The sequence below is a fragment of the Heteronotia binoei genome, chromosome 14 (assembly GCF_032191835.1).
Source record: "Heteronotia binoei isolate CCM8104 ecotype False Entrance Well chromosome 14, APGP_CSIRO_Hbin_v1, whole genome shotgun sequence".
Lineage (NCBI taxonomy): Eukaryota > Metazoa > Chordata > Lepidosauria > Squamata > Gekkonidae > Heteronotia > Heteronotia binoei.
In genome coordinates this window covers 28,120,535-28,146,549 of record NC_083236.1, presented here as the reverse complement: position 1 = coordinate 28,146,549, position 26,015 = coordinate 28,120,535, and the positions used below count along the sequence as shown (strand labels likewise).

At 43.5% G+C, this 26,015-nt stretch overlaps 1 protein-coding gene across 1 annotated transcript in view; it reads right to left on the bottom strand.

The window, feature by feature from the left end:
* Window positions 1–374: 374 nt before the first annotated feature.
* Window positions 375–26,015, bottom strand: part of LOC132582735 (fatty acyl-CoA hydrolase precursor, medium chain-like) — a 31,479-nt gene continuing 5,838 nt past the window's right edge. The window contains exons 2-14 of the mRNA XM_060254436.1: window positions 20,814–21,018; window positions 18,705–18,849; window positions 16,987–17,120; window positions 14,788–14,941; window positions 12,891–12,995; window positions 10,356–10,460; window positions 8,552–8,587; window positions 7,214–7,354; window positions 7,028–7,108; window positions 6,146–6,293; window positions 4,978–5,109; window positions 2,072–2,144; window positions 375–829 (exon numbers count right to left, since the gene is read on the bottom strand). Coding sequence (XP_060110419.1) covers window positions 652–829; window positions 2,072–2,144; window positions 4,978–5,109; window positions 6,146–6,293; window positions 7,028–7,108; window positions 7,214–7,354; window positions 8,552–8,587; window positions 10,356–10,460; window positions 12,891–12,995; window positions 14,788–14,941; window positions 16,987–17,120; window positions 18,705–18,849; window positions 20,814–21,018 — 1,637 coding nt within the window. The 3' untranslated portion in view covers window positions 375–651. The remainder of the gene's footprint in view (window positions 830–2,071; window positions 2,145–4,977; window positions 5,110–6,145; window positions 6,294–7,027; window positions 7,109–7,213; window positions 7,355–8,551; window positions 8,588–10,355; window positions 10,461–12,890; window positions 12,996–14,787; window positions 14,942–16,986; window positions 17,121–18,704; window positions 18,850–20,813; window positions 21,019–26,015) is intronic.

Below are 26,015 nucleotides of genomic sequence, written 5' to 3'. Positions count from 1 at the left end.
ATGGCAATTTTTTGCTTTATTTCTTAAAATGTTAACACTTCATATTTCTCCAGATTCAAAGCAGATTGACTTTACCTGATGTAAGAATAGCTCTGTAGCAGAAAATGACAAAGGTCACAGAGTACTGGGCCTGTAGTAAGATGGGCAAGAGAGATGCCCTATAGCAGGGGTGGCCAACGGTAGCTCTCCAGATGTTTTTTTGCCTACAACTCCCATCAGCCCCAGCCAGCATGGTCAATGGCTGGGGCTGATGGAAGTTGTAGGCAAAAAACATCTGGAGAGCTACCGTTGGCCACCCCTGCTTCTTTGCAGAGCCTTTCAACTCTTCCACACACACACACACCCCAATACACCAAGCATTCAGTTATTCCAAGTGAAGAAAAGATAGTTTATTTAAAACTTTCCCATTCTGCTTTGTAGTATTGAATTTGGTAGACAGGGCAGGAGAGGACTTGGTTTATAGTAAATTTGGCAATGGATGCCTCTGATAATTAAGACAGTGAGTGAATAGTCAACAAGGTTTGTCCAGTTGATTCACCAACATCCCAACCCAAGACAAACATTTTCTGAAATGACAAACAAGTCACTGAAACATAGTAACCTGTGTCACTTCTCAATAGCAGAATGGCTTCCTGATGCCACTGAGGGCTTTTATAACTCTGTGCGCACTCTTTTGCTTTCAGCTATTTTTTCAGGCAGAATCTTCGTCCAGAAAGCCACTTGCTTCTCTCTTAGCTTCGTTGCAGCCTTCTGCTTTAAGTTGATTGCCAAGTATTGTTCTTTCTGGTCATACTTGGGCCAGGTTGGCAGACCATCACCATTGGGGTTCCTAAGAGCATTAAGCATGGAGAATTAGTTTGACACTGCTGATGATTATAGCTGTGCTCTGGGAAAAAAGAGGTAACAACTACCATAATATAGAAACCGGTGGGTTCTTCATAGGTGGTTTGAGTCCAGTTTCCTCCCAGCTTCACAATTTGCAGAGCAGATGAACCAGACAATGCATCAACCATGCAGAATTATTGGGTTTAGAGGTGAACAGAACAAGGCTACATCAAGATGGGTCCCTCTGCTTTACTACTGGTGTATTTTTACACCATATTAGATTCTTACATGGAAGCTAAAATTTGCTATATGATTGCCAATGTTTGAAGCATTTATGAGCTCTGTTGAGGAAGACACTTCTTAAACCTGAACACATGAAACTGCCTTATACTGAATCAGATCCCTGGTCCAACATTGTCACTATCAGTGGCAGACTGGTCAGGGTGTCAGCTTGCCCAATGGCAAGTGGGCCCCCTTAAACATTAGAAGATATGCTAAATATGTTAATGACCTTTTGGTAGCTTGAAAATATAAATAGAAGTTCCAGCATTATTACTGTAATGCAATTAAATTTTACATTGTATTTAGGGTTGCCAGTCTCCAGGTGGGGCCTGGTGATCTCCCGCTTTCACAACTGATCTCCAGCTGGCAGAGATCAGCTCCCCTGGAGAAAATGCAATCTGTATTTACATTTAGTATCTACTGCATACTGCCAGTAATATGTACAATATATGTACACTGTAATTACTAACATATATATATATTGCAAAAGTTTTAATTGTACCTTTTCTCCACTTATATATTTTTTTGAAAATGTTATTTATTTCTTACAAAAATGAAATGATAGCCTAATAGTTGTGCGTGGGCCCCCTATGTCTCCTGGCAACCAATATTTTTGGACCGAGTCCGCCACTGGTCACTATTGTTTACTCAGACTAGCAGCAGCTCTCCAAGGTCTCATATAAAGGTTCTTTGTATCACTTCCTACCCAATCCCTTTAAATGAAGATGCTGGGGATTGAACTGGGGACCTTCTGCATGCCAAGCAGATGCTCTGCCCCTCCTGTCACACTACTCCGCTCCCCAAATACTACTGGAGCCTCCCAAAGAGAAAGGCAGGGCTCCCACTCCTCTGGCTTGGAAAGTGTCACAAACAGAGGATGAACAAGAAGGGTGGAAAGCTGGGCAGTCCAGCCTTCTTTTGTTTTCACTTGACATTGGCTTCTTTTGCCACCAAGTACTCTTACCCAGTGCGAGCAAAATTACTCCAGTATTTCATAACTGTTTTGCTAAGGTTTTTGTCTTCTTCGTTAGCATCATCTGCAAAGCAAAACAAAAAACAATAGCATCTGCAAAAGTTACAGATTTATGCTGCCTTAAAAAAATATTGCTCAAGTAAGCAACACTGTGATCACGATAGCTGAAACATCAATTGCTTTGAAGGAAAGATCAGATGTTGAATGATCAACAGGTGATCTACATACTGTGCAGAGTGGGATGGCAGAATTCTGGACTGTTCTGCTTCCAGATATTGGTGGGACAGGTCTTTTTTTAACACACACAGCCCACCTAAAAAGGTTTATTGCAAGCTTTTCTCCCTGATAAGAGGACAATTTTGTTCATTGGAACATTTAAAAATATGATCGCATTCTGCACACGCTTTGCTCCAGCTGCAGAAGCAACATGGAAACCACACAAAACTGTCCTGGTGTGGAAAACACCTGTATGCAAGTTAATAATTTTGTAAAAATTCTATGTACCATCAGGATATAAAATCCTAATGGCTGGGATTCAGCATGACTACACCTATAAAAACTAACATATCAGAATGTAATATTGCACAGAAAGCATCCAAATTTAAATGTGGGCATCTGGACGCTGGATAATGTGGGTAAAATAGCTGAACTTGATCATAAAAGATAACTGAGTAACTCCAACCATCCTCCAAGGAGGCTTCCTCCAATGTAAGTGGCTCTTCCACCCCAATACGAAGGATTTTTAGATGGTTCACAACATGGGCTAAATTGAAATGAACTAAAACAGGTAGAATTTCTACAATTGGAATGAACATGCTACTCAAAATACAGAATAATATTCCATTTTGTTTCTTACAGTGCATTTGTAAGCAGAGTTCCACTGTTCCAAGCCCACAGATACCAGTGAATTCATTGTAATTCCTTTCTTAAAAGATGGCAGAAAATGGGTTTTGAATTTTTGTGTGGGGGGGGGCCTCCTATAGTCTCTTCATTTGTGCTATTAGGAAATGATGGGTAATCATAACAGCAACAGAAAGAGCTAGAGGCTTCCCCCCCCCCTTTTAATGAAAGCTAGGAATTTCGAGAACCCAAAAGACAGATTGTTGTATGGTTATAACACTATAAATATATATCATTTGCAGATTAAAGCAACAAACAAAAAAGCCCTCCAGTGGTATTAAGAATGGCCGCTGCAAGTATAGGAAAAATGGTGCCAAAGCACACAGGACCAGGAAGGTTCAGACAGTCTCGTCCACAGAGGTGTCACCCTGGCTTTGCCACAGTCATTCTCAAATCATTGCAGCAAAGTGGGTTTGGGAAAGATTGCAGGAAATATGGGGAAAATCCAGGAAAGGCACAGAAGCACTCAAATGCTGTGAGGAAGAGGAAAACTAGCCTGCTCCCACTCACATCGAAGCTGGGGCAAACAGACCTTCCAAGATGTGTAAGCAAAAAAGTCAAAGTGTCACCATCCAGTAGAACTTTTATGTGTCTATAGGTTTGGCAATCCCCTGGTCCCAGCGGTGGTTCTCCCTCTTTCCCAGGCTCCTTCCCGCCCCCAGTCAGCTGGCTGGTGGGGGGGGGGAAGCCCCACCCCCACCATGTGACTTTCCACCTCTGGAGGCTTCAATGTCCGATTGAAAGGCTTCCTCTTGGGATGGTGTGTCTGTGTTACTTTGAAGAAGTTGGCAGCAACTCGTGAGTAGAGACGCCAATCCCTCGCTTCAGAGTTGCCAGAAATGGGGAGGGGAGGGAAATGTCTGCTGGGCACTTCATTATTCCCTATGTGGAGATCGATTCTCTTAGGGTATAATGGGAAATTGATCTGGAGGTATCGGGGGCTCTGGGGGGGCTGTTTTTTGAGGTAGAGGCACCCAATTTTCAGTATAGCATCTAGTGCCTCTCCCCAAAATACCCCCCAAGTTTCAAAATGATTGGACCAGGGGGTCCAATTCTATGAGCCCCTATCCTTCATTATTTCCTATGGAAGGAAGGCATTTAAAAAGGTGTGTTGTCCCTTTAAATGTGATGGCCAGAACTCCCTTGGAGTTCAGTTATGCCTGTCACACCCTTGCCCCTGGCTCCGCCCCCAATGTCTCCTGGCTCCACCTCCAAAGTCCCCATATATTTCTTAAATTGGACTTAGCAGCCCTATGTGTCTAAGATACCTATGTACATCTTATATTGTGGCTATGGTTCTACAAAAAAGAGTGACAAGCAATGTTCCCTCTAAGCTGCAGAGTCTTGTGAGCAAAAATTCTACTTTGTGAGCTACTGCATAAATTAGTGTGCTCTGAGGTCATCCTTTCTGAGCTAAGGCAAAAATGTGTGAGCTGGAGGCAAAAAAATCTGTGAGCTAGCTCACACTAACTCAGCTTAGAGGGAACACTGGTGACAAGGTATTTCCATCTCTTATTTCTGCGTACAAATTAAAATGCTTATAGCCACCAATGTGGGGCTTTTTAGAAGAAAAATAGCTCAAGGACAACCGGAGGAAGTAAGGGCCTTGTAGAACCTTGTTCAGTCCCGCAAGGCCTGTAAGACCGCTCTGTTCCGGTTGGCTTTCAACTGACATTGAGCCTGTGTCGTAGGGAAACTGAAGAAATACCGTTGCCACTGAAAACTGAAACATAACGTCAAAGAGATTAGCACCAAATTATTCTGATTGTTTTAATTATTGATGGTGCGACTGTTTTAATTGAATGCGTAATTTATAATGTGTATTGATTTTAACTGTTTGTTGCGGTTTTATGTTGTGCGCCGCCCTGAGCCTGCTTCGGCGGGGAGGGCGGGATATAAATCAAATCAACAAATAAATGAGCTTCATGGCAGAGCAGAGATCTGGTTCAGATCCAGGTCTCCCAGTCTGTAGTGCTCTAACCACCAGACCAACTCACCTACTAAAAAGGGCCCCCCAAGGACAAAGAAGATTTCATCACCGTGATCCACTTTAACAAAGTCTGGCTTAAGAGCTCCGTGTGAACGTGACCGATGCTGGAATTCATACACATAGGCCGGATAGCCAGCATCTGAAGAAAGGAAGAAGGTTCTGTCAACTGGATTCTACCCAAATGGGGCATAGTCTCATCCCTCTCTGTTGCCTCTCCCTTCCCTGCTTCCCTTTTGGAACTCCGCATCCCTGACCCAGAAAGCAGACAGCCTCCATGACCTCTCAGCCCCTTTGGCTACTTTATTTATTTTAACATTGGCTACTTTATTTATTTAAGTCTTACAATATTGTTTTTATTTGCCAGGCACCTCAGGCAGATCTCTATAGAGGCAGCAGATTCCCAAAATAAATAAATCCTCAGCCTTCTAAAAACCTGGCTCTCCTCTTCTGACACATTGGTAGACTCTGCATACCTTGCCCTGAAGACTACCATGGTGACCATCTATTTTCCAAATTCTGCCGCTTCTAGACCCACCCTCATCTCCAAATTATTCCTTCCCAGCCTTCAAAATAAATTCAATAAGCCTCTACGCCCCTCAGCAGTTCTGGGTTGCCATCCTATATTGTTCCTTCCCCACAAACTTTAATTTAGCCTACCTGTTTTCTCTTATTCCTCTTTGACCATAGCCCCATTTTTCTCCTGGGTGATGCCAATGTTCCATTGGTCATCCAGCTGACCCAGTAGTTTCCTATTATCTAACCTCTCAGCAGCATTTTTGGACTCTTGCACACATTGCCATGGGCTCACTCCTGATCCTTTCTTTATTGATTTAGATATACTTCAATGGGAACCAAAGCAGCTTACAACATTGTTTCTCCCCTCTTCTCCACTTTATCCACTCAACAATTCCATAAAGTAGGCTAGGATGAGAAAGAGTGACTGGCTCCCAGTGACACAATAAGCTTTACTGTATTTGGCAATAAGTGATTCTGTGTTGGATCCGACTGCTGCCACCAGATTTCCCCCGAAACCGTTGCTTGAAGGGCAAACTGTCTGCTGAATAGTTGGACTTCAAGGCTTCATTTTGGTGGAGGGGTGTGTCTGTGAGCCAATCCTGCTCTTGTGGATCATATGAGAACCATTCCCAATCCAAGTTGTTGCGACAGAAGCTCACCTCTGTGGTATCTCGCTGTTTGAATTGCGGGAGCAACAAAGACCACATCTCCCACCATATCAAGAAGCTGGTCTCGGAGCTGTATGGGGTCCTCAATATCCTTCAGATACTCATCAGCAATGATGTGAGCATGTTCAGGGTCAACGCTCTGCCATGGGCAAATGAAAATAATGGAACAGCATTGGTCTGTTGTTATCTCCAGAGGATTGCTTGCTCTGTGGCTCACAGTCGGAATAGGTGAACAATGGACCCTATCAGCATACCTTGAGATGCAGCAGCTGCCCCAGTCCACTGTTTCTGGCAGGGCTACTTCTGTCACCACCCCTGCCCACTCACTTGCTAGCTCTCCACGCCTCTTGCTATCTGCTGCATACATTGCCTGGTGCCACTGAGGAAAGGTCTGCACAGTCTGCTGTGAGTATGGGAAGTGGGGATGCTTGAGAGCTGACAAAGAAAGGACACACAAGCAGATGGGAGACAAGCAAGTGGATTGGAGGGAATGAGGGCATGAGTACCTGGGGGGGGGGGCAGAGGGGGGCTGGGAATTGTCTGCCTGGGGCCTCTCAAAACCTGGAGCTGGCTCTGGACTGTGATTCCCTTCTACTGAAAATCCCAGTATTCTTTCCCTGTGCCCCTTCATGTGGGTCTCAAGTGGCAGCCAGTGCTTTAGACCCCAGAAGGGGGGGCGGGGTCACTTCCTTCTACACTCCAAGCAACCACCAGCAGGCCATAATGGACCCCCCAAAGTCTCTTGCACTGCCATATGTTTCTCCCACCCCTCTCCCTTGTAAATATTAAAATAAACACAAAGTTAAAGTACATTTGGGGCCAGGATGCAATCAAGGATGGCTGTAAACATAAAATTAAGAATTCAGTTCTTACCGTGAATTGTTTAAAGCCACGGATTATAGCATTTACTGTTGTTCTGTCTAGGCCTTTTGTGAAATCTGGAAACTGCAGCAACTAGAACAGTGGACACGAGATGTGAATAGTGCAGGAAGCGCAGGGAGTTTCTCAAAAGGCAAACAGGCTTAAGGTGTGGCATTAAAAGCAAGAGAAATGTCTTACATATGGAATCGTCCATCCAGACTCATGGTTATTGACCCCAATCATGTAAGGTACATTATTGATCTTTTTCTCTGCGAGGAGATCTGTGGGAAGTTTGGGGAAAAACACACCGTCTACAACTGCATTGGAAAACATGCTATACTGAAATAAAAAGAAAAAAAAAGTTAAGAACATCAGAGTAGAGCTCAAGTCTTAGCCTATTAATGTATTTCTTTGCAAGGGTCTTTTTTTTTTAAATGCCACCACTCCAGAGCCAACTTCATAGCAGAAAAGCTGTCCCAGTTCATGTAAGCAAAGCCAGGCCTAATGTGATGCAGATTCACAGACGCCCAGGACTTTTTTTTTTTGGGGGGGGGGGGAGAAAAAGTCCAGCAGGGACTCATTTGCATATTAGGCCACACCCCCTGATACCAAGCCAGCCAGAACTGTGTTCCTGCTCAAAAATAGCCCTGCAGACAACTATCCCCGCGTCCCCCCCCCCCTTAATGTTCCAACACAATCCCAGCCTCCAAGATCAGTGGGTAGCAAGGAGATAGGAAAATTTGTGGCTGGAGGAGTTGTCCTACCAGCTTTTCTGCAGCCCAGAGAAGGGGACTAGCAAACTGACTACCCCCCCCCCCCCCAGGAAGGGCTTTGTAAACTGCCATGAGTATAGGGTTGTCAGGTCCCCCCAAGCCACTGGCGGGGGATGGGGGGTAGGCTTGCCAGATCCAAGTTGGGAAACTCCTAGAGATTTTAGGATGGAGCCTGGAGAGGAGAGGGACCTCAGCGGGGTACAAGGCCACAGAGTCCATCCTCCAAAGCATCCATTTTCTCCAGGGGACTGGATCTCTGTAGTCTGTAGATGAGCTAGATCAAATTGGGTAGCCATGTTAGTCTTAATGTAGCAGTAGAAAAGAGTAAGAGTCCAGTAGCAACTTAAAGGCTACCAAAACTATTGACAGGATATGAGCTTTTGTGAGTCACTGCTCCCTTCTTCAGATATGAGCTGTAGTTCTGGGGGATCCCCAGGTCCTTCGTGGAGGCTACTATCTCTGCCAAAGCACCAATGAGAGAAAGCCACCTGTGGCAACAGAGCCCATGTCCAGGAGGCCAGGAAAAGGAACTGTGCTGCCCATGGCATCCTTATTCAGAATGTCCAGAGAATGGTGAGACATTTGTTGCACAACAGAACTGACAGTGCAGACCAAAAACAAATGCACCTATCCCCATCTTTAAAGGTTCATTTTCTCAAGCATACTTTCCCTCATATTGGCTTTAGGAGAAAGTTTTCTGGAGATGTAATCTGTTCCCAAATAGACCCATGGATAGGTCAAAGGTCAGCAGGGACGTGCTTACTTTTTCAGTTTCATCCAGCTTGCGTCTGTCGGGACGCTGGAAGGGAAAGAGAATCACAACAGGAGAGTCATCTTTTACAGCTATGGACACAGCCCTCCTGGAATTCTCTACAAACCCCACAGAGCACAATAGCATCGCTGTCCATAGGGAATTTCCTAAAGGATAGAACCTTCCATCTCTAATAAGAAGCACTTTTTGCTTTTTGCATTCTGATAAGCATCCAAGGGATCCTTCAATTCCTTAGATCACAATTTGAATTCCACTGAGCATCGAAGCAAAGCCCAGGCTACCCAGAAATACTTCAGGGATGCTACTTGGCATAGTTATTCACCTTCATTCAACAAAAATAATTTCAAAGGGAGACTCCAGGTGATTCCAAGGTTAATTCTAATCATATAGGACTCAGTAAAGACCAGGGTTTTATCTTGTGGTTTATCTTGTATTTGAGTTTGGCACAGAAACATTGGAGCATGTACTTTTGCATGTTAAAACTACATCTCCCCAGCGTTTACATTTTTCTCACTTTATGTGGACTCCCGTTCCTGCAAAGCTTCTGCCAAATTAAATATGTTAGCCTTGGAAGCTTTACAAAGCTCATTTGTTTTTGCTGTGATCCTGGAAATAAACGATCTGTTAACAGGAATCTCCAAATCATTACCCAGCTACAGTATGCATTATTTTCCAGCCATCATAGCCAAATGAGTGTGTTTGTATTCATAACTCCACATTCCACAAGTAAGGCAGGTATGTGGCCAAAAATGGAATCCTATCTTGATGTCCTCCCCCATCCCCCAAATATGCAGCAACATTTACACCAAAGATCAGGCATTTGCAGAACTCTGCAGCACTGCGAAGTAGATAACTTAGCTGAAGTACAAACTGAAGGAATGTGTAGAGAACTCTATAAAAGAAGGGAACTGCAGAGCTCTGGAGCAGTGCAAAAAGACAGCACCTGAAGGGCTCTGCATCTGTACAAGCTGCTGGAAAATGCAGAATTCTTTAGCAGGCACCTAAAGAATGGCCCAGTGTGGCACCATCCAGGCATCTTCTTAAGTGCCAACATGCATGTCAATCATGAGTTGGATCTCAGGGCAGAACTGAACTGTGCCGCTCAGTTCAACCCCAAACAATATGAATTATGCCACAGGATAGTTCAGATCCACAATTCAATGTTTCACATAGGCAGTGCTTCCAGAGACAGTAGGTAGTATATATCAAGCGTGCCCTTCAGATACTCAGTACAGAAGGTGTACATGTAGGAGTAAGCAGACTGAGCCATTATCAAGTCAGCAATAATGTGAATAACCAATTAATAACATTCATTGTATGTGTGACGATGCCCTTACTACTATGTCATCCATGAACAAAAAAGGTGGTTCGCATCTCCATCAAAGTGGTTATTAAACCGCACAAACAAAGGAGATCCATTGTGGTGTAGCGGGCTAGGGTCTGAGAAATGGAGATTCGAATTCCCAATCTGCTGCAAAAGCTCATTCGGTGACCTTGGACTAGTCACTTGTGCTCTCAGCCTAACCTGCCACATAGTGTTGTTGTGAGGATAAAATGAAGGAACGTTGTAAAGCTACTTATGTCCCCAATGCAGAGAAATATGGGCTGTAAATGAAATAAATATATAATGAGATCATCATGTTCTTCTCCTCCATCTGCCAATGCAGTGGAGCAGGGAAACAAAATGGAATGGCGGGAGGGAGAACTTAACACCGAGTGCCATTTTTGACAGGAGGCCTGTGTCTCTCATAATGTGCAGCCCATACGAAAAATCATCAGATTACAGCATGCTTACCATCTTGGAAACGGCCTGCAAAATTTCGTCTTCCGTCTTCTCTTTGAGACAATCAACCATCTCGCTTGAGCTGGATGTCTTACAGCCAGCGGCTTCTGAGATTTTCTGCAGTCAAGAGAAAGACATTTGTCACAGTTTTCATGGGATTGAAAATAAACCCATCTTCAGAAGGTGCAGAGATCAGAAGTCTGGGATCACGGAAACAGCACCGTTCACTGAGGGTTGGGTGTGCTACGGGCAGGGTTCCCAATTTCAGGCTGGGAAAATCCTGGAGATTTGAGAGGTGGAATCTGGGAAAGGCAGATTCAGGGAGATGATGGAGTTCAGCAGGGTATAATGCCATGGAATGCTATGTTGTTAGCCATGCTGAGCCCCATTTTGGGAGAGGGGAGGAACCAAAATCTAACAAAATAAGTAAATACGATAAATAGAGTCCACCCTCCAAAGCAGTCATTTGCTTCAGGGGAACTGATCTCTGTCATGTGGACCTCAGCTGGAATTCTGGAAGATCTTCAGGCCCCACTTGGACATTGGCAACCCTAGCTACAGGGATCCCTTCCTCCTTCAGAAACTTTTTGATTAGCTTTACTCCTCCCCCCTCCATTTGAAACATATTAAATGGTATATATATATATAAATAGCTTAGCTTAGTACAATAAGAAGAGTTTCTCAGTCCGATCACCATTCCTGCCACATGGCAGTCTTCTTTGGTGATCTCCCACCCAAGTACCGACCCTATATAGCTTCCAGGATCTGACAGAATTGGGCTATACCATGCTGTCTTCCCTTCCCAAACTGTCCACCTCTGCTTTTCAAACTGCAGGCAAAAGCAGGCAAAAAGAATACTGTTTCCATACAATTCTGCTGCAAATATTCCTTGCCCTCATAGAGACCATTTAAAAAAAAAAACCCACTATTTTGTGTTACTTTGTGTTAATTGTTGACAAAGTTATATAATGTAGTTTATGCACTTTAAAGTGGTAGATTTTAGATGCCTAACTTGCATTTTGACAGCTGTCTAGGATCCTGTCTAAAAAAATGTATGAGCCAAACAGATTTTCCAGTCTTTGTGTTTAGTACTTGAAAGAGAGACAGCCAAGTAAGACCAGAGGAAGGCAATGACAAACCACCTCAGCTTACCATGAAGGATTTCCATAGGTCGGTTGTGACTTGACGGCCCTGAATTATTATTATAGTCTTGGGGGGGGGAGGGGCATATGTGTATGTGTGTCTGTGCCTGGAAATCATGGCAACCTCTGGCAACTCCTACTGAGGCATAGAGGACATTTAGAAAAGTGGCCTGATTGCCTGCCTCTGCCTCCTGGCTTGGTATTCGCTGGAGGTCTCATCCAAATACTTGCCATGGTTGGACCGAATAGCTTCCGAGATGTGATGAGATTGGGCTTGCCTGAGCTATCTAGGTCAGGGCAGAATCTTTATATTTTAATCACATGGTTGCCAATCCCCAGGTGGGGGCAGGGGATCTCCTGGTTTGGAGGCCCTCCCCCCACTTCAGGGTCATCAGAAAGTGGGGGGAGGGAGGAGGGAGATGTCTGCTGGGCACTCCAGTATTCCCTATGGAGATCAGTTCCCATAGGGTATAATGGAAAATTGATTCTTAGATATCTGGGGCTCTGTGCTGTTTTTGAGGTAGAGGCATCAAATTTTCAGCATAGCATCTGGTGACACTCCTCAAAATACCCCCCAGGTTTTGAAAAGTTCGACTGGGGGTCCAATTCTATGAGCCCCAAAAGAAGGTGCCCCTATCCTTCATTATTCCAAATGGAGGGAAGGCATTTAAAAGGAGTGTGCAGTCCCTTTAAATGTGATGGCCAGAACTCCCTTTGGAGTTCAATTGTGTCTGCCACACCCTTGCTCCTGGCTCTACTTCCAAAGTCTCCTGGCTCCACCCCCAAAGTCCCCAGATATTTCTTGAGTCGGACATGGCAAGCCTATTTAATCACCATATTTTGTAATTCTTGCTACCACGAGAGCATACCCCCCCCCCCCAAAGAGCACTGCACTCTTCAAATAACAACACACTGATGGTCCTGGGGCCAAAGAATATTTGCCTGGCGTCAACTTGAGCTACAGCCTTTTTGGCAGTAGTCCCAGTTTGGTGGACTGCACTCCCAAGTGAGATCTAGGCCCTGCGGGATTAGTTCCGTTCTGCAGGGCCTGTAAAATGGAGATGTTCTGACAAATGTTCAGGTGAGTCTAGGGAAGTTCCTATTTATACAGTTATATATTTATATAGTTCTTCCTGCCTCTTCTCCCTCCCTTTTTTTCTTCCACTGGGACAGTGATAATGTTGCTATAGGCCATCTGATTAATTGTACATACCTGGACTTGTCATATGTTTTTACCTGTATTTTAAATTGTTATATGTTGCAATCTGCTATGAGCCCCACGATAGTGGGGGAGAGCAGAACAGAAATCAAATAAATAAATAGAGCACCTCCTACCCACAGGCTCTTCTCGCCTCCTTCTGGCGCTTCAATTTCAGTTCTAGCGCTCTCCCCACAAAAAACCTACCTTAGCATGCTTTTCTGGATGCATGTCCATGAGACCATCCAAGATACAGACGCCACTTTCAGAGATGGCTTTATGGAACAAGCCTTTTGCCAGAGGAGATATGACCTGAGAAGGGAAGGGAAGCACAAATACCAGTGACAGCCTTTCCTCCAGAACTCTGTTCTCATTGCCCAATTACATTAAAGCCTCTCAAGCATTCCTCAGTGAGAAGATATGTAGCAAGGGAAACATTTCCTTGAAAGACCAGGCAGCATTACTGACTTTCTTTGCAATGTACAACCATGGGGAAGGCGAGAATGCCAGGTGTATTTTAGGATGCACTGTCAGCTAACAGAGCTAATGATGAGGACAACAGGCCTTGACAATCCACCTCTCAGTCCTCTGCAATGATCTGTTGTTCTCTGGAGGTAAAAAGTTTGTAATCCACTTCCACTGTTTCTGCTTTCAACCAAATTAACTGTGTTCTCTAAGTCTACAGCAACATCTAGTAATCACACCAAGGCCTTCACAAAACAAACATTTGCTCTTCCTAACTTTGAAAAATTGCTGGTGATTCTAATTGTTTCTGCACTAGATCCAGTAAGTACAGATGGGAGAGGAGTAAAGGACAAAACAGCTGTGATTTGTGGAAAACTGTGTTGGAATCTCTACATGTGAAACTGAGCTGATGTAGGGGAGGAGAGAAGAGCTGGATTTGGTTTGCAATGCTGGCAAAGGAAGGGGATTAATTTTGGGTTGCCAGCTCCAGGTTGGGAAATACCTAGAGATTTGGGGGGTGTAGCTTGGGGGGGGGACAGGGATTTGTTGACCGTCCTGTGGAGGGGAGGGGCCTCAACAGTTTATAGTGTTATAGAGTTTCACCCTCCAAAACAGCCATTTTCCCCAGGGAAATTGATTTTGATTGTCTGGAGATCAGTTGTAATAGCAGGAGATCTTCAGGTGCTACTTGGAGGTGGCAGCCATAGGTTAATTGCCCCTCCATGCCATTTCTTCAACTGGAAATGCCCCTGCCTCAAGATGCTTTAAGTCAGGGTGGCAGTGGGACAGGCACAATAAAGGTGCCCATCATTTTTCTCTCAAAGCAGCTGGGGAGGTCTCTGAGACTGTACAATAGCCATGTTGGTCTAAAGAAACAGAACAAAGTTAGAGTCCACTTAGAGCACCTTTAAGACCAACAAAGTTTTATTCAAGCTGACCTTTTGTATGAAGTGTGCTTTGTTCTAAAGGTACAGAGAGACAATGTCAAAATTTCTTTCTTACCCAAAGCATCCCAATTGACCATTTTAAGATCAGTTTTGCTTTATGCATTGTTTATATACTTATTTACTTTCATTTTAGTGTGCCTTTCCTATTGAGATTCAGCAGGATGAAACTCAGGGCACAGACATTCACAGAGAGTTTCTAAAGATGAAATGTTTTAAGAAAATAGTCTCTGTAGCCTTCTTACAATGGTTTCACAATTTGACAACCCCTGAAAGAATAATAGATGCCAATCTCCAGCCAAACCAAATAATAGTGATTATGGGATGTTTCAAGACTACCCAGAAATATCTATCTATCTATCTATCTATCTATCTATCTATCTATCTATCTATCTATCTATCTATCTATCTATCTATCTATCTATCTATCTATCTATCTATCTATCTGTCTGTCTGTCTGTCTGTCTGTCTGTCTGTCTGTCTGTCTGTCTGTCTGTCTGTCTGTCTGTCTGTCTGTCTGTCTGTCTGTCTGTCTGTCTGTCTGTCTGTCTGTCCTCCTGAAATGTTTAGAAAATGAAAACTTATCTCCTGAATATATATCCTGAAATGTGTAGAAAATAAAAACATCTCCTGAATATATATCCTGAAATGTTTAGAAAATAAAAACAAAGCTTTAGTGATCATCAATAACTTACCAGGCCACAAGTGCTGAATCCACCTGCAGATTCGCCAAATATAGTAACAGATCCTGGATCCCCTCCAAAGTCTGCAATATTCTCCTGGACCCACTGGAGGGCTGCCACTTGATCGAGTAAGCCCCAGTTTCCACGGGCTACAGTATCACCAGAACTGGAAGGATTGGAAGGAGAAACTCAAGAAACACCTACTTGGCTGTTGGAAAGTTGATGGTAAGAGGTGGCATCAGGCAAAAAAATGGATGTTTTTATTCTTCTTATTGAGGTTCTGACAAAGAAAACTGACTCATCTTCACTTATCTAAAATATGTGAGTGTTGAAAATGGACCATTGCTTAACTTCTTGTTTACCGTCATCCCACCCACTGCGGATTCCAAACATTAATTTAGATGAGGAGTCTGCAGCCACTGGTACCAGAGCTGAACGTGGCTCAGGACAGAACCAAACAAGACTCTTTCAAAAAATAAAGTCAAATTGTTTAGTGAAAGTATACTGGAGGCATAGGTGGGATGCTAGACTAACCAAAATGGCAGAAAAAGATTTTGAGAGGACTAAAGGGCTTCTCAGAGACGCTTTCCAGAAAAGAAAATGATAGAGGTGAACAGTTACCAGTAATCCACCTGTGAACCATGTTCAGATTCATGTCAGTGCACTAAAACACTCATAAAGGGTGCTCTTGTGTGTATTTATTATTTAATGTGAAACCTACTGTGTGCCATTTCCTAATAAAGGACTTGCAACCATCAGTTGTTGGGCTGCAGAAATTTTATGGATTGTTCATCAACATATAAATTATCAGACATGTTAAGCTGTATATTTTAAGTTACCTAAGATCAGGGTGTTTTTTGACCAGAAACACACAGGAACTCAGTTCCAGCTGGTTTGGTGTTGGGGGTGTGGCCTAATAAGCAGATGAGTTCCTGCTGGGCTTTTCTACAAAAAAAGCCCAATATGAAACAATGGTGATGTTGGGGGAGTGGCCTAATATGCAAATTAGTTCTGGCTGTGCTTTTGCTACAAAAAAAGGTCCTGCCTAAGATGTTGTATATTTTTAGAGGAAAATTGAAAATTTATTTTAAACTGAGCCCTCTCTAACTGGACAGCAAAAATTAAAGTACATGTGTGCATCAGCTTGCAAGTACTGGATATATCTGCAATTTTGCTTGTCCAAAAGTAAGGCATTTATAACTTTTAAATTCCACAAATACATCAAATATTGCACTTATACACTAAGCAAATTATAAATGATGCATTTTATGTTGTTAAAACAATAACATTAGTATAGGTTTGGTAGGCTAGTCAGTGATTCATATGTTTCATAAAATTTCTGGATTTTTTTCTGGGGGGAACAAAACCATTTTTCATCTGTGGCTTTAAAATTTCCAGAACCTGTAAATCTCTACATATGTGGGGCTTTGCAGTACTTCCCTTAGGAAACCCTAATGCGATTACAAGGGTGTTGCTTTCTGTCTTCCAGTACAGACCAGGGACGCTCAAATTGCCTTAAAAAACCAGTGAGGCACTGGGACCCTCAGATGTCTAATCTTGACCATATGGAGCATGCAATAACCCCCCCCTGAAAAAAGTGGAAGATAATTAGCACCTGAATAAAAATACCATTCCAACATTGACAGTCAGTGCAGTGTAGCAATCCTGGTCTTAAACCAGAAGAGGTTTTTATTCAGATTTATATTCAGCCACAAAAAGTGATGGATCTTAAGCCAGCCACTCCCTTTCATTTTAACCTACATCATAGATCTGTTGCAAGAATATATTGTGGATGAGGCGTTTGAGGATAGTGGCAAATGTCCAGGAAGGTGGGTGAAGATGTCGTAAACGAACCAAGCATTCATTTCAGCTCTAACGGTACCCGTCTCCACTGCCAAAATAATCTGACAGTGACACAGAGGTGCACTATGGGCCACAGAAGCTACCACAATGGGGGTGTGTTTACAGGACAGCTGCTTGTTTGTGAAATATCACTGGGAAGAGCAAATTAATTCAGTGCTGGCACTGAAAAGCCATTCCCAATACAACGTGCACAGTTTCTGATGGTCACCACACTTCCTGATGTCCTCATGGCCAGGCTGGGTGAGGACGGGGGCTAGTGAGAGCTAAAGTGGGCCAACACATTTAGACTACAGGCCTGAGGTATACTGTAGTGAGTGGGTTCGAAAAGTCTAGAGCAGAATGCTTTACCTATAAAAACCAAGAATGCCCAACCGGTACTGAATTGTAACAACTACCACATCTTCATAAGCCGCTAATGCCGACCCATCGTATGTGGATGCCGCACCCAAAGATAATCCTCCTCCATGGATCCAAACCATCACCTAGACATAAAAATATGGTTTTATGCTCAATAATCTACTCTCTAAGCTAACATCCTCTGAATGCATCCCACACATGGGATCCCCCTGCACATGTGGAAAGAAGTATCCATCAGGCAGAAGTCTTCTTTTGTGATTTTCCACAAGATTATGTCATAAACCATACCAACATTCACTGTAAGCAAATATGATGCTTTATGACTGAGGTATTGATGTGGCAATATTGTGGGAAATCACAAGGAAGCCTTCTCCCTATGACCCTACCCGATGGGCAAGTTTTTACCTGAGTAAAACTAGGACCATTCACTAGAATCAGAGCAGAAAGTCTTTGGTGGCTTCCAGAGTTTTCCTTCTGCAAAACTATGGATATTCTTTCCCTTTTTTAGAGCCATTAATTGGTAATACAAAGGTTTATTGGTTTTCTCTTCCTGCACTCAAATACAGGTTGAATTTAAGAGCAAAGTGTAACTTGGTCCTGATACAAAGCTCTTCCATTGTTTATTTTTATAGTCTTTCCCCCACCCCTAGGCCGACATGGCTGTCCTGGCTACAACTTTTATTTCCATTGGAGCAAATTTAGTGTCCAATGGCACCTTTTAGACCAAGAACATTTTATTCAGGATATGTGTTTTTGTGTGCCATTGGACTCTAACTTTGTTCCAGACCCACACAGTTACCCACCTGGTTTTACTTCCATTGTAAGGCTTGCCTCAGAGAGGGTATTGCTTTACAACCCTCACCACTTCCATGCAGCTTGGACCTTAGAATAGGGTTGCCAGCCTCGAGGTGGTGGCTGGAATCTCACAGGATTACAACTGATCTTCAGATGACAGAAATCAGTTCCCCTGGAGAAAATGGCTGCTTTGGAAGGCTCTATGACATTATAAACTGCTCAAAAGTCCCTCCTGTGCTGAAACTCCATCCTCCTCATGCTCTGCTCCCACAGTTCCAGGTAGTTCCCAATGCAGAGCTAGCAACCCTACCTCAGAGGGAGAGCTGATTAATGTCCATTTATATTTATATCCACATCCGCCCATCTGAATCTTAATTGATCAACATGCCTGGATCATGTACTCATCTGGATCATCTATTCATCTCCAGAACGGCCTCCCAAGCAGCGACTCAATGAGCCCCTCCTTGGGTGACTTTTGCAAAGTGCTGTTATGGCAACCCTGTTCACATTGAACCAACATTTTCTTTAGGATTTCCTCATGGAAGCATTTTGTGGACTGTGGTACACAGTTGTACAGATTTTTGACAATGTCTTATTTAAACATTTATACCCATTTCCCCCCTCAGTGAGGAGACAAAGCTGATTACAATATTGTTCTCCCCTCCATTCCTCCAGACCAGCTCATCCAGTGATTTTCCATGGCAGAGTGGGGATTCAAACGTGGGATTCAAATCCTAGCCATATAAACTGCCTTCAGCCTTCTGGGGGTCAAGTGGGGAAGGTGGCAAATACACAAATATAAGTGGTAGAATGGTTACAGTATTGGTCTAGAATCACTGAGGAGAAAGTTGGGGTATAAATGAAGTCAATAAATTACTAAAAGCCCTCCTCAGAGTAGCAAGACCTATGCTTACCGGTAACTTAGGTTTTGTGTCCAAATGAGCCACTGTGTAGACATTTAAATACAAGCAGTCCTCAGAAACAGTCAAAGAGACCTTTTCCTTTCTGTTAGTAAAAGCATCTGACAGATCTTGTCCCACCACTGGATCTTGTAGACACCTTCACAAAGCAAAGCAAAACAGACAAAATGAACAGATTTGGTACAATGGGACCAGAGTGTTATAATTCATCATAATTCATCTCTAAAAAAACACTAAAAAGGAATATTACTGGCATAAGACAGCCAAGACTACTTCTACGGAGAGCAGGAACTAAAATATTCCAGAAATGGAGGGAAACCCAGTGTGGCAGTCATTTTGAGATAAGCCGAAGGAAGAATTGCCCATTGTAGGGTGACCCTGAAGATTTGGGGATAGAGCCTGGGCAAGACCAGGTTTGGGCAGGGGAGAGACCTCAATGTGGTGTGATACCATATAGTCCACCTTCTAAAGCAGCCTTTTTCTCCAGGGGAACTGATCTCTGTCAGCTGGAGGTCATTCTAATACCGGCAGATCATTCTAATAACTGGAGGTTGACAACCCAAGCCCAGAGTTATGTTTGTACCCTCAATTTTACCCCCTATGTAAATTTCCAAAGCAGGGCAAACAGTAGGGTTGCCAAGTCCAATTCAAGAAGTATCTGGGGACTTCGGGGGTGGAGCCAGGAGACATTAGGGGTGGAGCCAAGATCAAGGCTGTGACAAGCATAATGGAACTCCAAAGGGAGTTCTGGCCATCACATTTAAAGGGATGGCACACCTTTTCAATTCCTTCCTTCCATAGGAAATAATGAAGGATAGGGGCACCTTCTTTTGGGCCTCATAAAATTGGACCCCCTGGTCCAATCTTTTTGAAACTTGGGAGGTATTTTGGGGAGAGGCACTAGATGCTATACTGAAAATTTGGTGCCTCTACCCCAAAACACAGCCCCCAGAGCCCCAGATACCCGCGGATCAATTCTCCATAATTTTCTATGGGAATAAATCTCCATAGAAAATAACAGAGTTCCCAGAAGACATTTCCCTTCCCTCCCCCCTCTTTCTGATGACCCTGAAGCGGGGGGAGGACCTCCAAACCAGGGGATCCCCTGCCCCCACCTGGGGATTGGCAACCCTAGCAAACAGTGGTTCCTTGGGCCTGTTTCGAGCCTTCTCCATTATTTATTTATAATTGGATTTATGGATCGCCCAATTCCTGCTACTGCAGGGCTCTGAGCGATATATAATAATGATAAAAACATCAAACATCAGATGAAACATTTAAATAACATTTATATCATAATCTAATCTAACAGACTCAGATGGCAAAATTATTTCTAGTTTCAGACTGCTGACCATTTCACAGCTGGTGGGAAGAGGGGCAGGGAGAATGTGAAGAGCAGAAGAGGGTGCCAGCCAAGATGGTAACTGTTGCTGTCCCCAACCACTAAAAGCCTGGCAGAACATCCCCGCCTTACAGACCCTACAGAATTGCATAAGAGCCTCCAGGCCCTGATGGTATTCAGCAGAGAGTTTCAGCTGGTTGGGGCCAGGACCAAAAAAGCCCTGGCCCTGGTTGAGGATCGCCAGATGCCTTTAGGGCTATGGACCACCAGTAAGTTGTCAAAAGATGGGACATAACAAAGGCGTCCTGTATATAATGTCGGTCCCTAACCACTCAAGGACTTAAAGGTCAGTACTAAAAACCTTGAACTTGACTCAGTACTCCACTGGAAGTTAGCATAGCTGGTACAGTGCCGGTTGAATATGTGCCATCTTTGACATTCCCATCATGACTTGTGCTGCCACATTCTGGATCAGCTGGAGCTTCTGGGTTAGTTTCAATGGCAGGCCAGTGTAAAGCAAGTTACAGAAGTCTAGTCTGGAGGTGACCATTGCATGGATTACTGTGGCTAGGTCAGGGCGTGACAGGGAAGGGTGCCAGTTGCTGAGTCTGGCACAGATGGAAAAAAGCCAGCCTGTCAATGTGCGTGACTTGGGCCTCCATATTCAAGGAGGCATCCAAGATCGCTCCCAAACATTGCTGTGAGAGCACATGGTTCCTGCTTGTAGAGAAGTAAAAGATTCTATTGTTGTTGTGACTCACGAGGCTGGGTAGGATGTTGCATCTCTGAGACCACTCCATGGCTCAGCTGGTACCGGTGGGGCAAACCGCAAGTTTCCAGTCGGTGGCTTTGCATAGGGAATTCCAAGGAAAACATTCACATCTTTTTTTGCACCACTGACTTTGACCTGCTGGCCACGGAGCCGCCCATATTTTGTCAGCACTTCTAAAGGAGCAGAATCGTGACCTGTGCAATGGACAGAAAATAATTATCTTTGTGTTCAAAAGATTTTATTGTATAGGTATATAGGGGAAAAAAGGGGAGTAGGGTGGAAAGAGGGATGAGAATGTATAATACTTTTCTTAAAAAAGTAAATATCTTCACTCTCTTTTAGCCCATAAGTGGTAAACTTCCAAATTACATAGAAAGATAACATTTCAACATCTTTTGACTTAAGTTCAATAACACTTTTTAACTGGTATCGGTATCATATCAAAATTCTTTTTTGAATCCCATATTAATCTCGTCTTTATCCATTCATAAAAAAGAGTCCCTCTCTCCAACACTTCTTGTTTGGATTTATCCTTTAAAATGTCTGTCAATATGTCCCTTTCAGCTGTTTCTAATATTTTCTGTACAAGTTCTTCTTGTATTTCTCTCTTTTTCCAGTGTTTGGCAAAGTTTATTCTAGCGGCAGTTACAATATGTATTATCAAATATCTACAATTCTTATCAGTTATTTGTGGCATCTTATCAGTTATTTGTGGCATCATATTTAACAAAGATAATTCAGGTTTAAAGGGTACAGTCATCTTTAAAACTTTTTGTAAAAGTTCATGCACTCTTGCCCAGTAAATCTGTACTGTTTTACATGTCCACCACATAAGAAAATAGTTATCTTTGAATGAGCCAGAAAGCCATTCCTTTTGTAGCATGCACATGACAGAATTTCATGCACAGAGTATGTAGAATTCTGGTACCAGAAGCAGGGCTGGCAACCATTCAGCACAGCTGTGGCATCACGTGGTCCAAGGAAGGACAAGCCCAGCATCAGTTCTCCTTCTGTACTTTTTCTGCTTCATTGAGAATGACTAATACAGTGAAGGAGCTCTTCTAGTGCAATTTTCTTTGTACACAACATACCTCTCCATTGTGTAAGAAAGAGCTGAAGTCCTTGCCTTGACAGAAGGGAGTAGACATTAGAAATAAACAAGCAGGGACCTGCAAAGACTCAAGTTTCCCCTGTATCCCATTTCCCACAACTTGTATCCTCCTGGCAGTCTCCACACCCTTTCCCTGCTTCCTTCTATACTTCCCACTCAATGGACCTTCCTTTCTTTTATCTCCTCCCCCAGTGTTCAGCTTAATTTATTATTTACTTTGTTTAAACCTGCCCTTCTCTCTAGTGTGGTCCCAAAGCAGCATACATTATTCTCTCCTCCATTTTATCCTCAGAACAACCCTGTGAGCTGGTGTCACAGACACAGGATCAGGGAGGGCCTCAACAGGCTGCCACCATCTGGTATGGGGCTGTCTGGGAGGGCCCAAAGCATCCCCCCCACCATGTCTTCCTTTTCAGCAAGTACCTTTTATCCATGACCGAAGAGACATGAGGATCCAGGCAGTATAACAACAAGTTTATTGTAACTGCTCAACAACAAACAAGTGGGTTGTAAACTTATTAGTGCAACAGGGAAAAAGAAATAAACAGTAAAGGTGGTATAAAGAAAGATAAAAGTCCTGATGCTGTCAACCGGTTTTGGGGGCAATGCCCCTTCTTCCCAGATACCAATTACCAGGAGGAGACATGTTGTTCAGAGAAAACTGCTTTATTTTCACTTCTGCAGAGAGTGGAGAGAGGCCAGCCATGAGACCGCCTCTCTGCCAATTTGGCCAAGCCCCTTGCCTTATAAGACATCCCCGACGTCACATCCTATCTAGCTCTGTGGCTGTTTGCCATTGGAGCTCACAATCTACCTCGACCGGCCGTTGGCTCAGGGCTTTGGCCATATAAGGTAAAAAGTTACAAATATCTCCGCCCAGCAACACTTCCTCTTGTCAGAACTTGTAACTTTATCTATATGCTTAGCTAGAATGGTATTCAGTTAGCACAACTGACTCCATATTTGTGAACTTCACTAACCCTGTGATTTTGCATTTCAAACAAACACTAACCACTGAAGGGTGACGGATAAACATCTGCAGGTGCCCTTTGATGTTTCCAATTCTGACACCTCTTATCTATGCAGTAACTGCGCATGACTCAACTGAGTATACAGTTCTAAAAATAATTTTGCCCTAGTGGCTAATTATTTGTACCATATCTTACCCTACTCTTCATGCTAAATATCATAGATTTATAACAGTTTGGCTTGCTTAGTATATAAAAAGAGAAAGAAGCATTTTACTTTTGCAGGCTTAAGAGGCTAATGTATAGGAAAACGGTGAGGGAGGGGGAGTGGGTCCAATACTAAGCTGCAGTAGGAAATGGCCTAACCACCAAGCCACATCGAGGGAGGCAGGAAGCCAGTAGCAGAGAAAAAACACACAGAGATTCAACTGCCAAAAACTGGGGAAGGGTGGGGGCTTCTTTATATCTCCTTCTTCATTGAATTAATGAATCTTATATTTATTCTATCAATGCAACTAACGATGTGTTCCTTTCTTTTGATTACAAACTAACACACCCCTTTTTGGATGAGGGAACTCTCCTAGCTGCAGCCTCTTCCCAGTTCAGCCTTTTCCAGAGAGAACCCTGCTTCCTCTCTAGCTAGGCCTTTTATTCTTTCCTCCCAGGTCCCACCTTTCTGCTCTCCACTGGGCAAGTTTTCCCTCCAAAATTTCTGCCCACCTAATCAGAAGGACAGAAGGAATCCTGGGAGATGTAGGCCCGCTAGTAACTTTGTTTTCTCCCCCCTCTCCCCCTCCTGTCCTTACCCTTTGAAGCTCTGAGGCTGCCAGTGCATTACCAGCTCCTTCTGCCTTGTCTTTGCTGGCATCTGGGCTTACAAAGCTGCAAGGAAAACATGGAAAATCTCTTCTGTGTTTTCCTTGCAACTTTGTGCAGCAATGTATTTCAATGGAGTGGAACTAAGGTAGTTTCACTTTTTGCAGCATTTATGGTCAGTTGAAGCTCCTTTAAAATAAATGGTTGATGCTTTGAGCCAGCTTGTCTCTGCTGAATGGACATGAGAACTGATGCCTAGCGAGTACTCTAACCTGGGATCCCACAGCCAAAGGGGAATATTACATTGGAGAGCCAGTGTCAATTTGAGTAGACAGGGGTGGGGAGAAGCTTGCAATGTCCAGCCATTTCATGTTTTCCTAGATTCAAAGCATTTTATATTTTTAGTTTCTGCTGTGATACTTGTGCTTTTTCTTTGTGTTTTATTTTAAAAATTGCATTGCCATACCTCACTATTTTCTCACCTTTTTATTTTAAACAAAATATCACAAGAGTTTTAAGCATGTTTGTATTTTAATTTAAAAATAATATCCTTGTGTTTCTCTGTATCCTTTACAAAATTTATATCTCTGCTACCAGGCATTACATTTTATGACACGCATGGTTCAGTCCCACAAAGTCCCATTTATATCAAATCCAGCCCTCGTAACAAATGAGTTTAACACTCCTGAGCAGATTGTACAGGGCTGTACCTGGCTAGCATTTTATCTGCTTAGTTTTAACATGCCAGCTGAAGATGCAATTCAAGAATGCACATTAAGTAATCCCTGTTTGTTGTAGAGACAGATTTTTGGCCATAGACTCAGTGATATATCTTCTTTTATACCCCAGCTTTCCTGTTCTGTTGCAGTAGTAGTAATAATAATAATAATAGCAACAACAACAAGGACAACAATGACAACCCATAGAAACTAAAGTGGGAGAATTCATAGTGTTGCCATCTTGCAGGTGGGACCTGCAGTCCTCCTGGGACTGCAAGTGATCTCCAGAATACAGAGATCAACTCCCCAGGAAAACAGGCACTGTGGTTTCTCATCCTCACTGTGCTCCCAGCACTCCCCAAACTCCACTCTTCCCAGGCATTGACCCCCAGTCTCCAGGAGTTTCTCAAGCTGAAGCTGGTGACCCTGATGTGGTGTCAACTTTGGAAGTTTCCCAAGTACACTCTCTTGAACACTGCAGGCTAGGGTTGCCAGGTCTCGGTTTGGAAAAACCTGGGGATTTGGGGGATGGGGCTTGGGGAGGGTGGGCTTTGAGGAGGAAATGAACTTCAGCATAGTAGAATGCCAGAGTCCATTCTCCAAAGGAGCCATTTTCTCCAGGGGAACTGATCTTGATCATCTGGCGAAAAATCATAATAGCAGGAGATCTTTGAGTGCCAACGAGAGGCTGGCAATCCTAACTGCAGCTGTTATTTTGCTCCATGCATTACTGGCTAATTTCTGTGTATCAGACCTTAGCCTCAAACAAACAAACAAAAAAGCTAGGGTGTTTTTTTCCTGGCCAGATGGCAACCATCACTCAGGACTGGAGAGAATTCCTGGTGCCAAAAGGGTAACAAGAACCTACCCAGTTCTTGCTGCTGTTATATGTGTGCTGTGTATTGAGTACTGGCACCCTCCTGACAAGGCCCCCTCTTCCCTTCCCCAAACTGTAACTTTTTGAACCAGGGTTTCCAAGTCCAGGTCTCGATATCTCTGGAGTGGAGCCTGGAAAGGGCAGGATTTGGGGAGGGGAGGGACCTCTGTGGGGTATAATGCCGTAGCGTCTACCTTTTGCAGGAGCCACTTTCTCCAGGCTAAATGATTTCTGTGATTCTGGGAGATCTCCTCTACGAGGCCCCTCCTGGAGGCTGGCAACTCTATGGACATCTCAGCTTACTCTACCTTCTCCTCACAGTCAGATTTCTCTGTGTCGTTTAGAGTGAAATGTTAAAACAAGTTAACTCCTTTGTGAGTGCACTGAAGTCAATGGGTTTAGAAGGGTGTAACTCAGCTTGAGGAATGCACTGCTAATCACCTTTAATTCCATACATCACAAACACCTCCTTTCACCTTTTCTTCCCCTTTTGTATTAATTGTTCTGAAAGGCATAAAGTAGTTTTTAAAAGTCTCTGGATCTGAAATTTCTGCAAGCAACTCTTGTGCCAACATGGACATGTAGAAACAATACACGGACAGGAACGTTTCCTGATTCATAAATTTACTCAAATTCCCTTGACCAAGACAGTCACAAAGTTCTTCATTTTTTTATTAAGAAATGGAGGGACATCCGAATT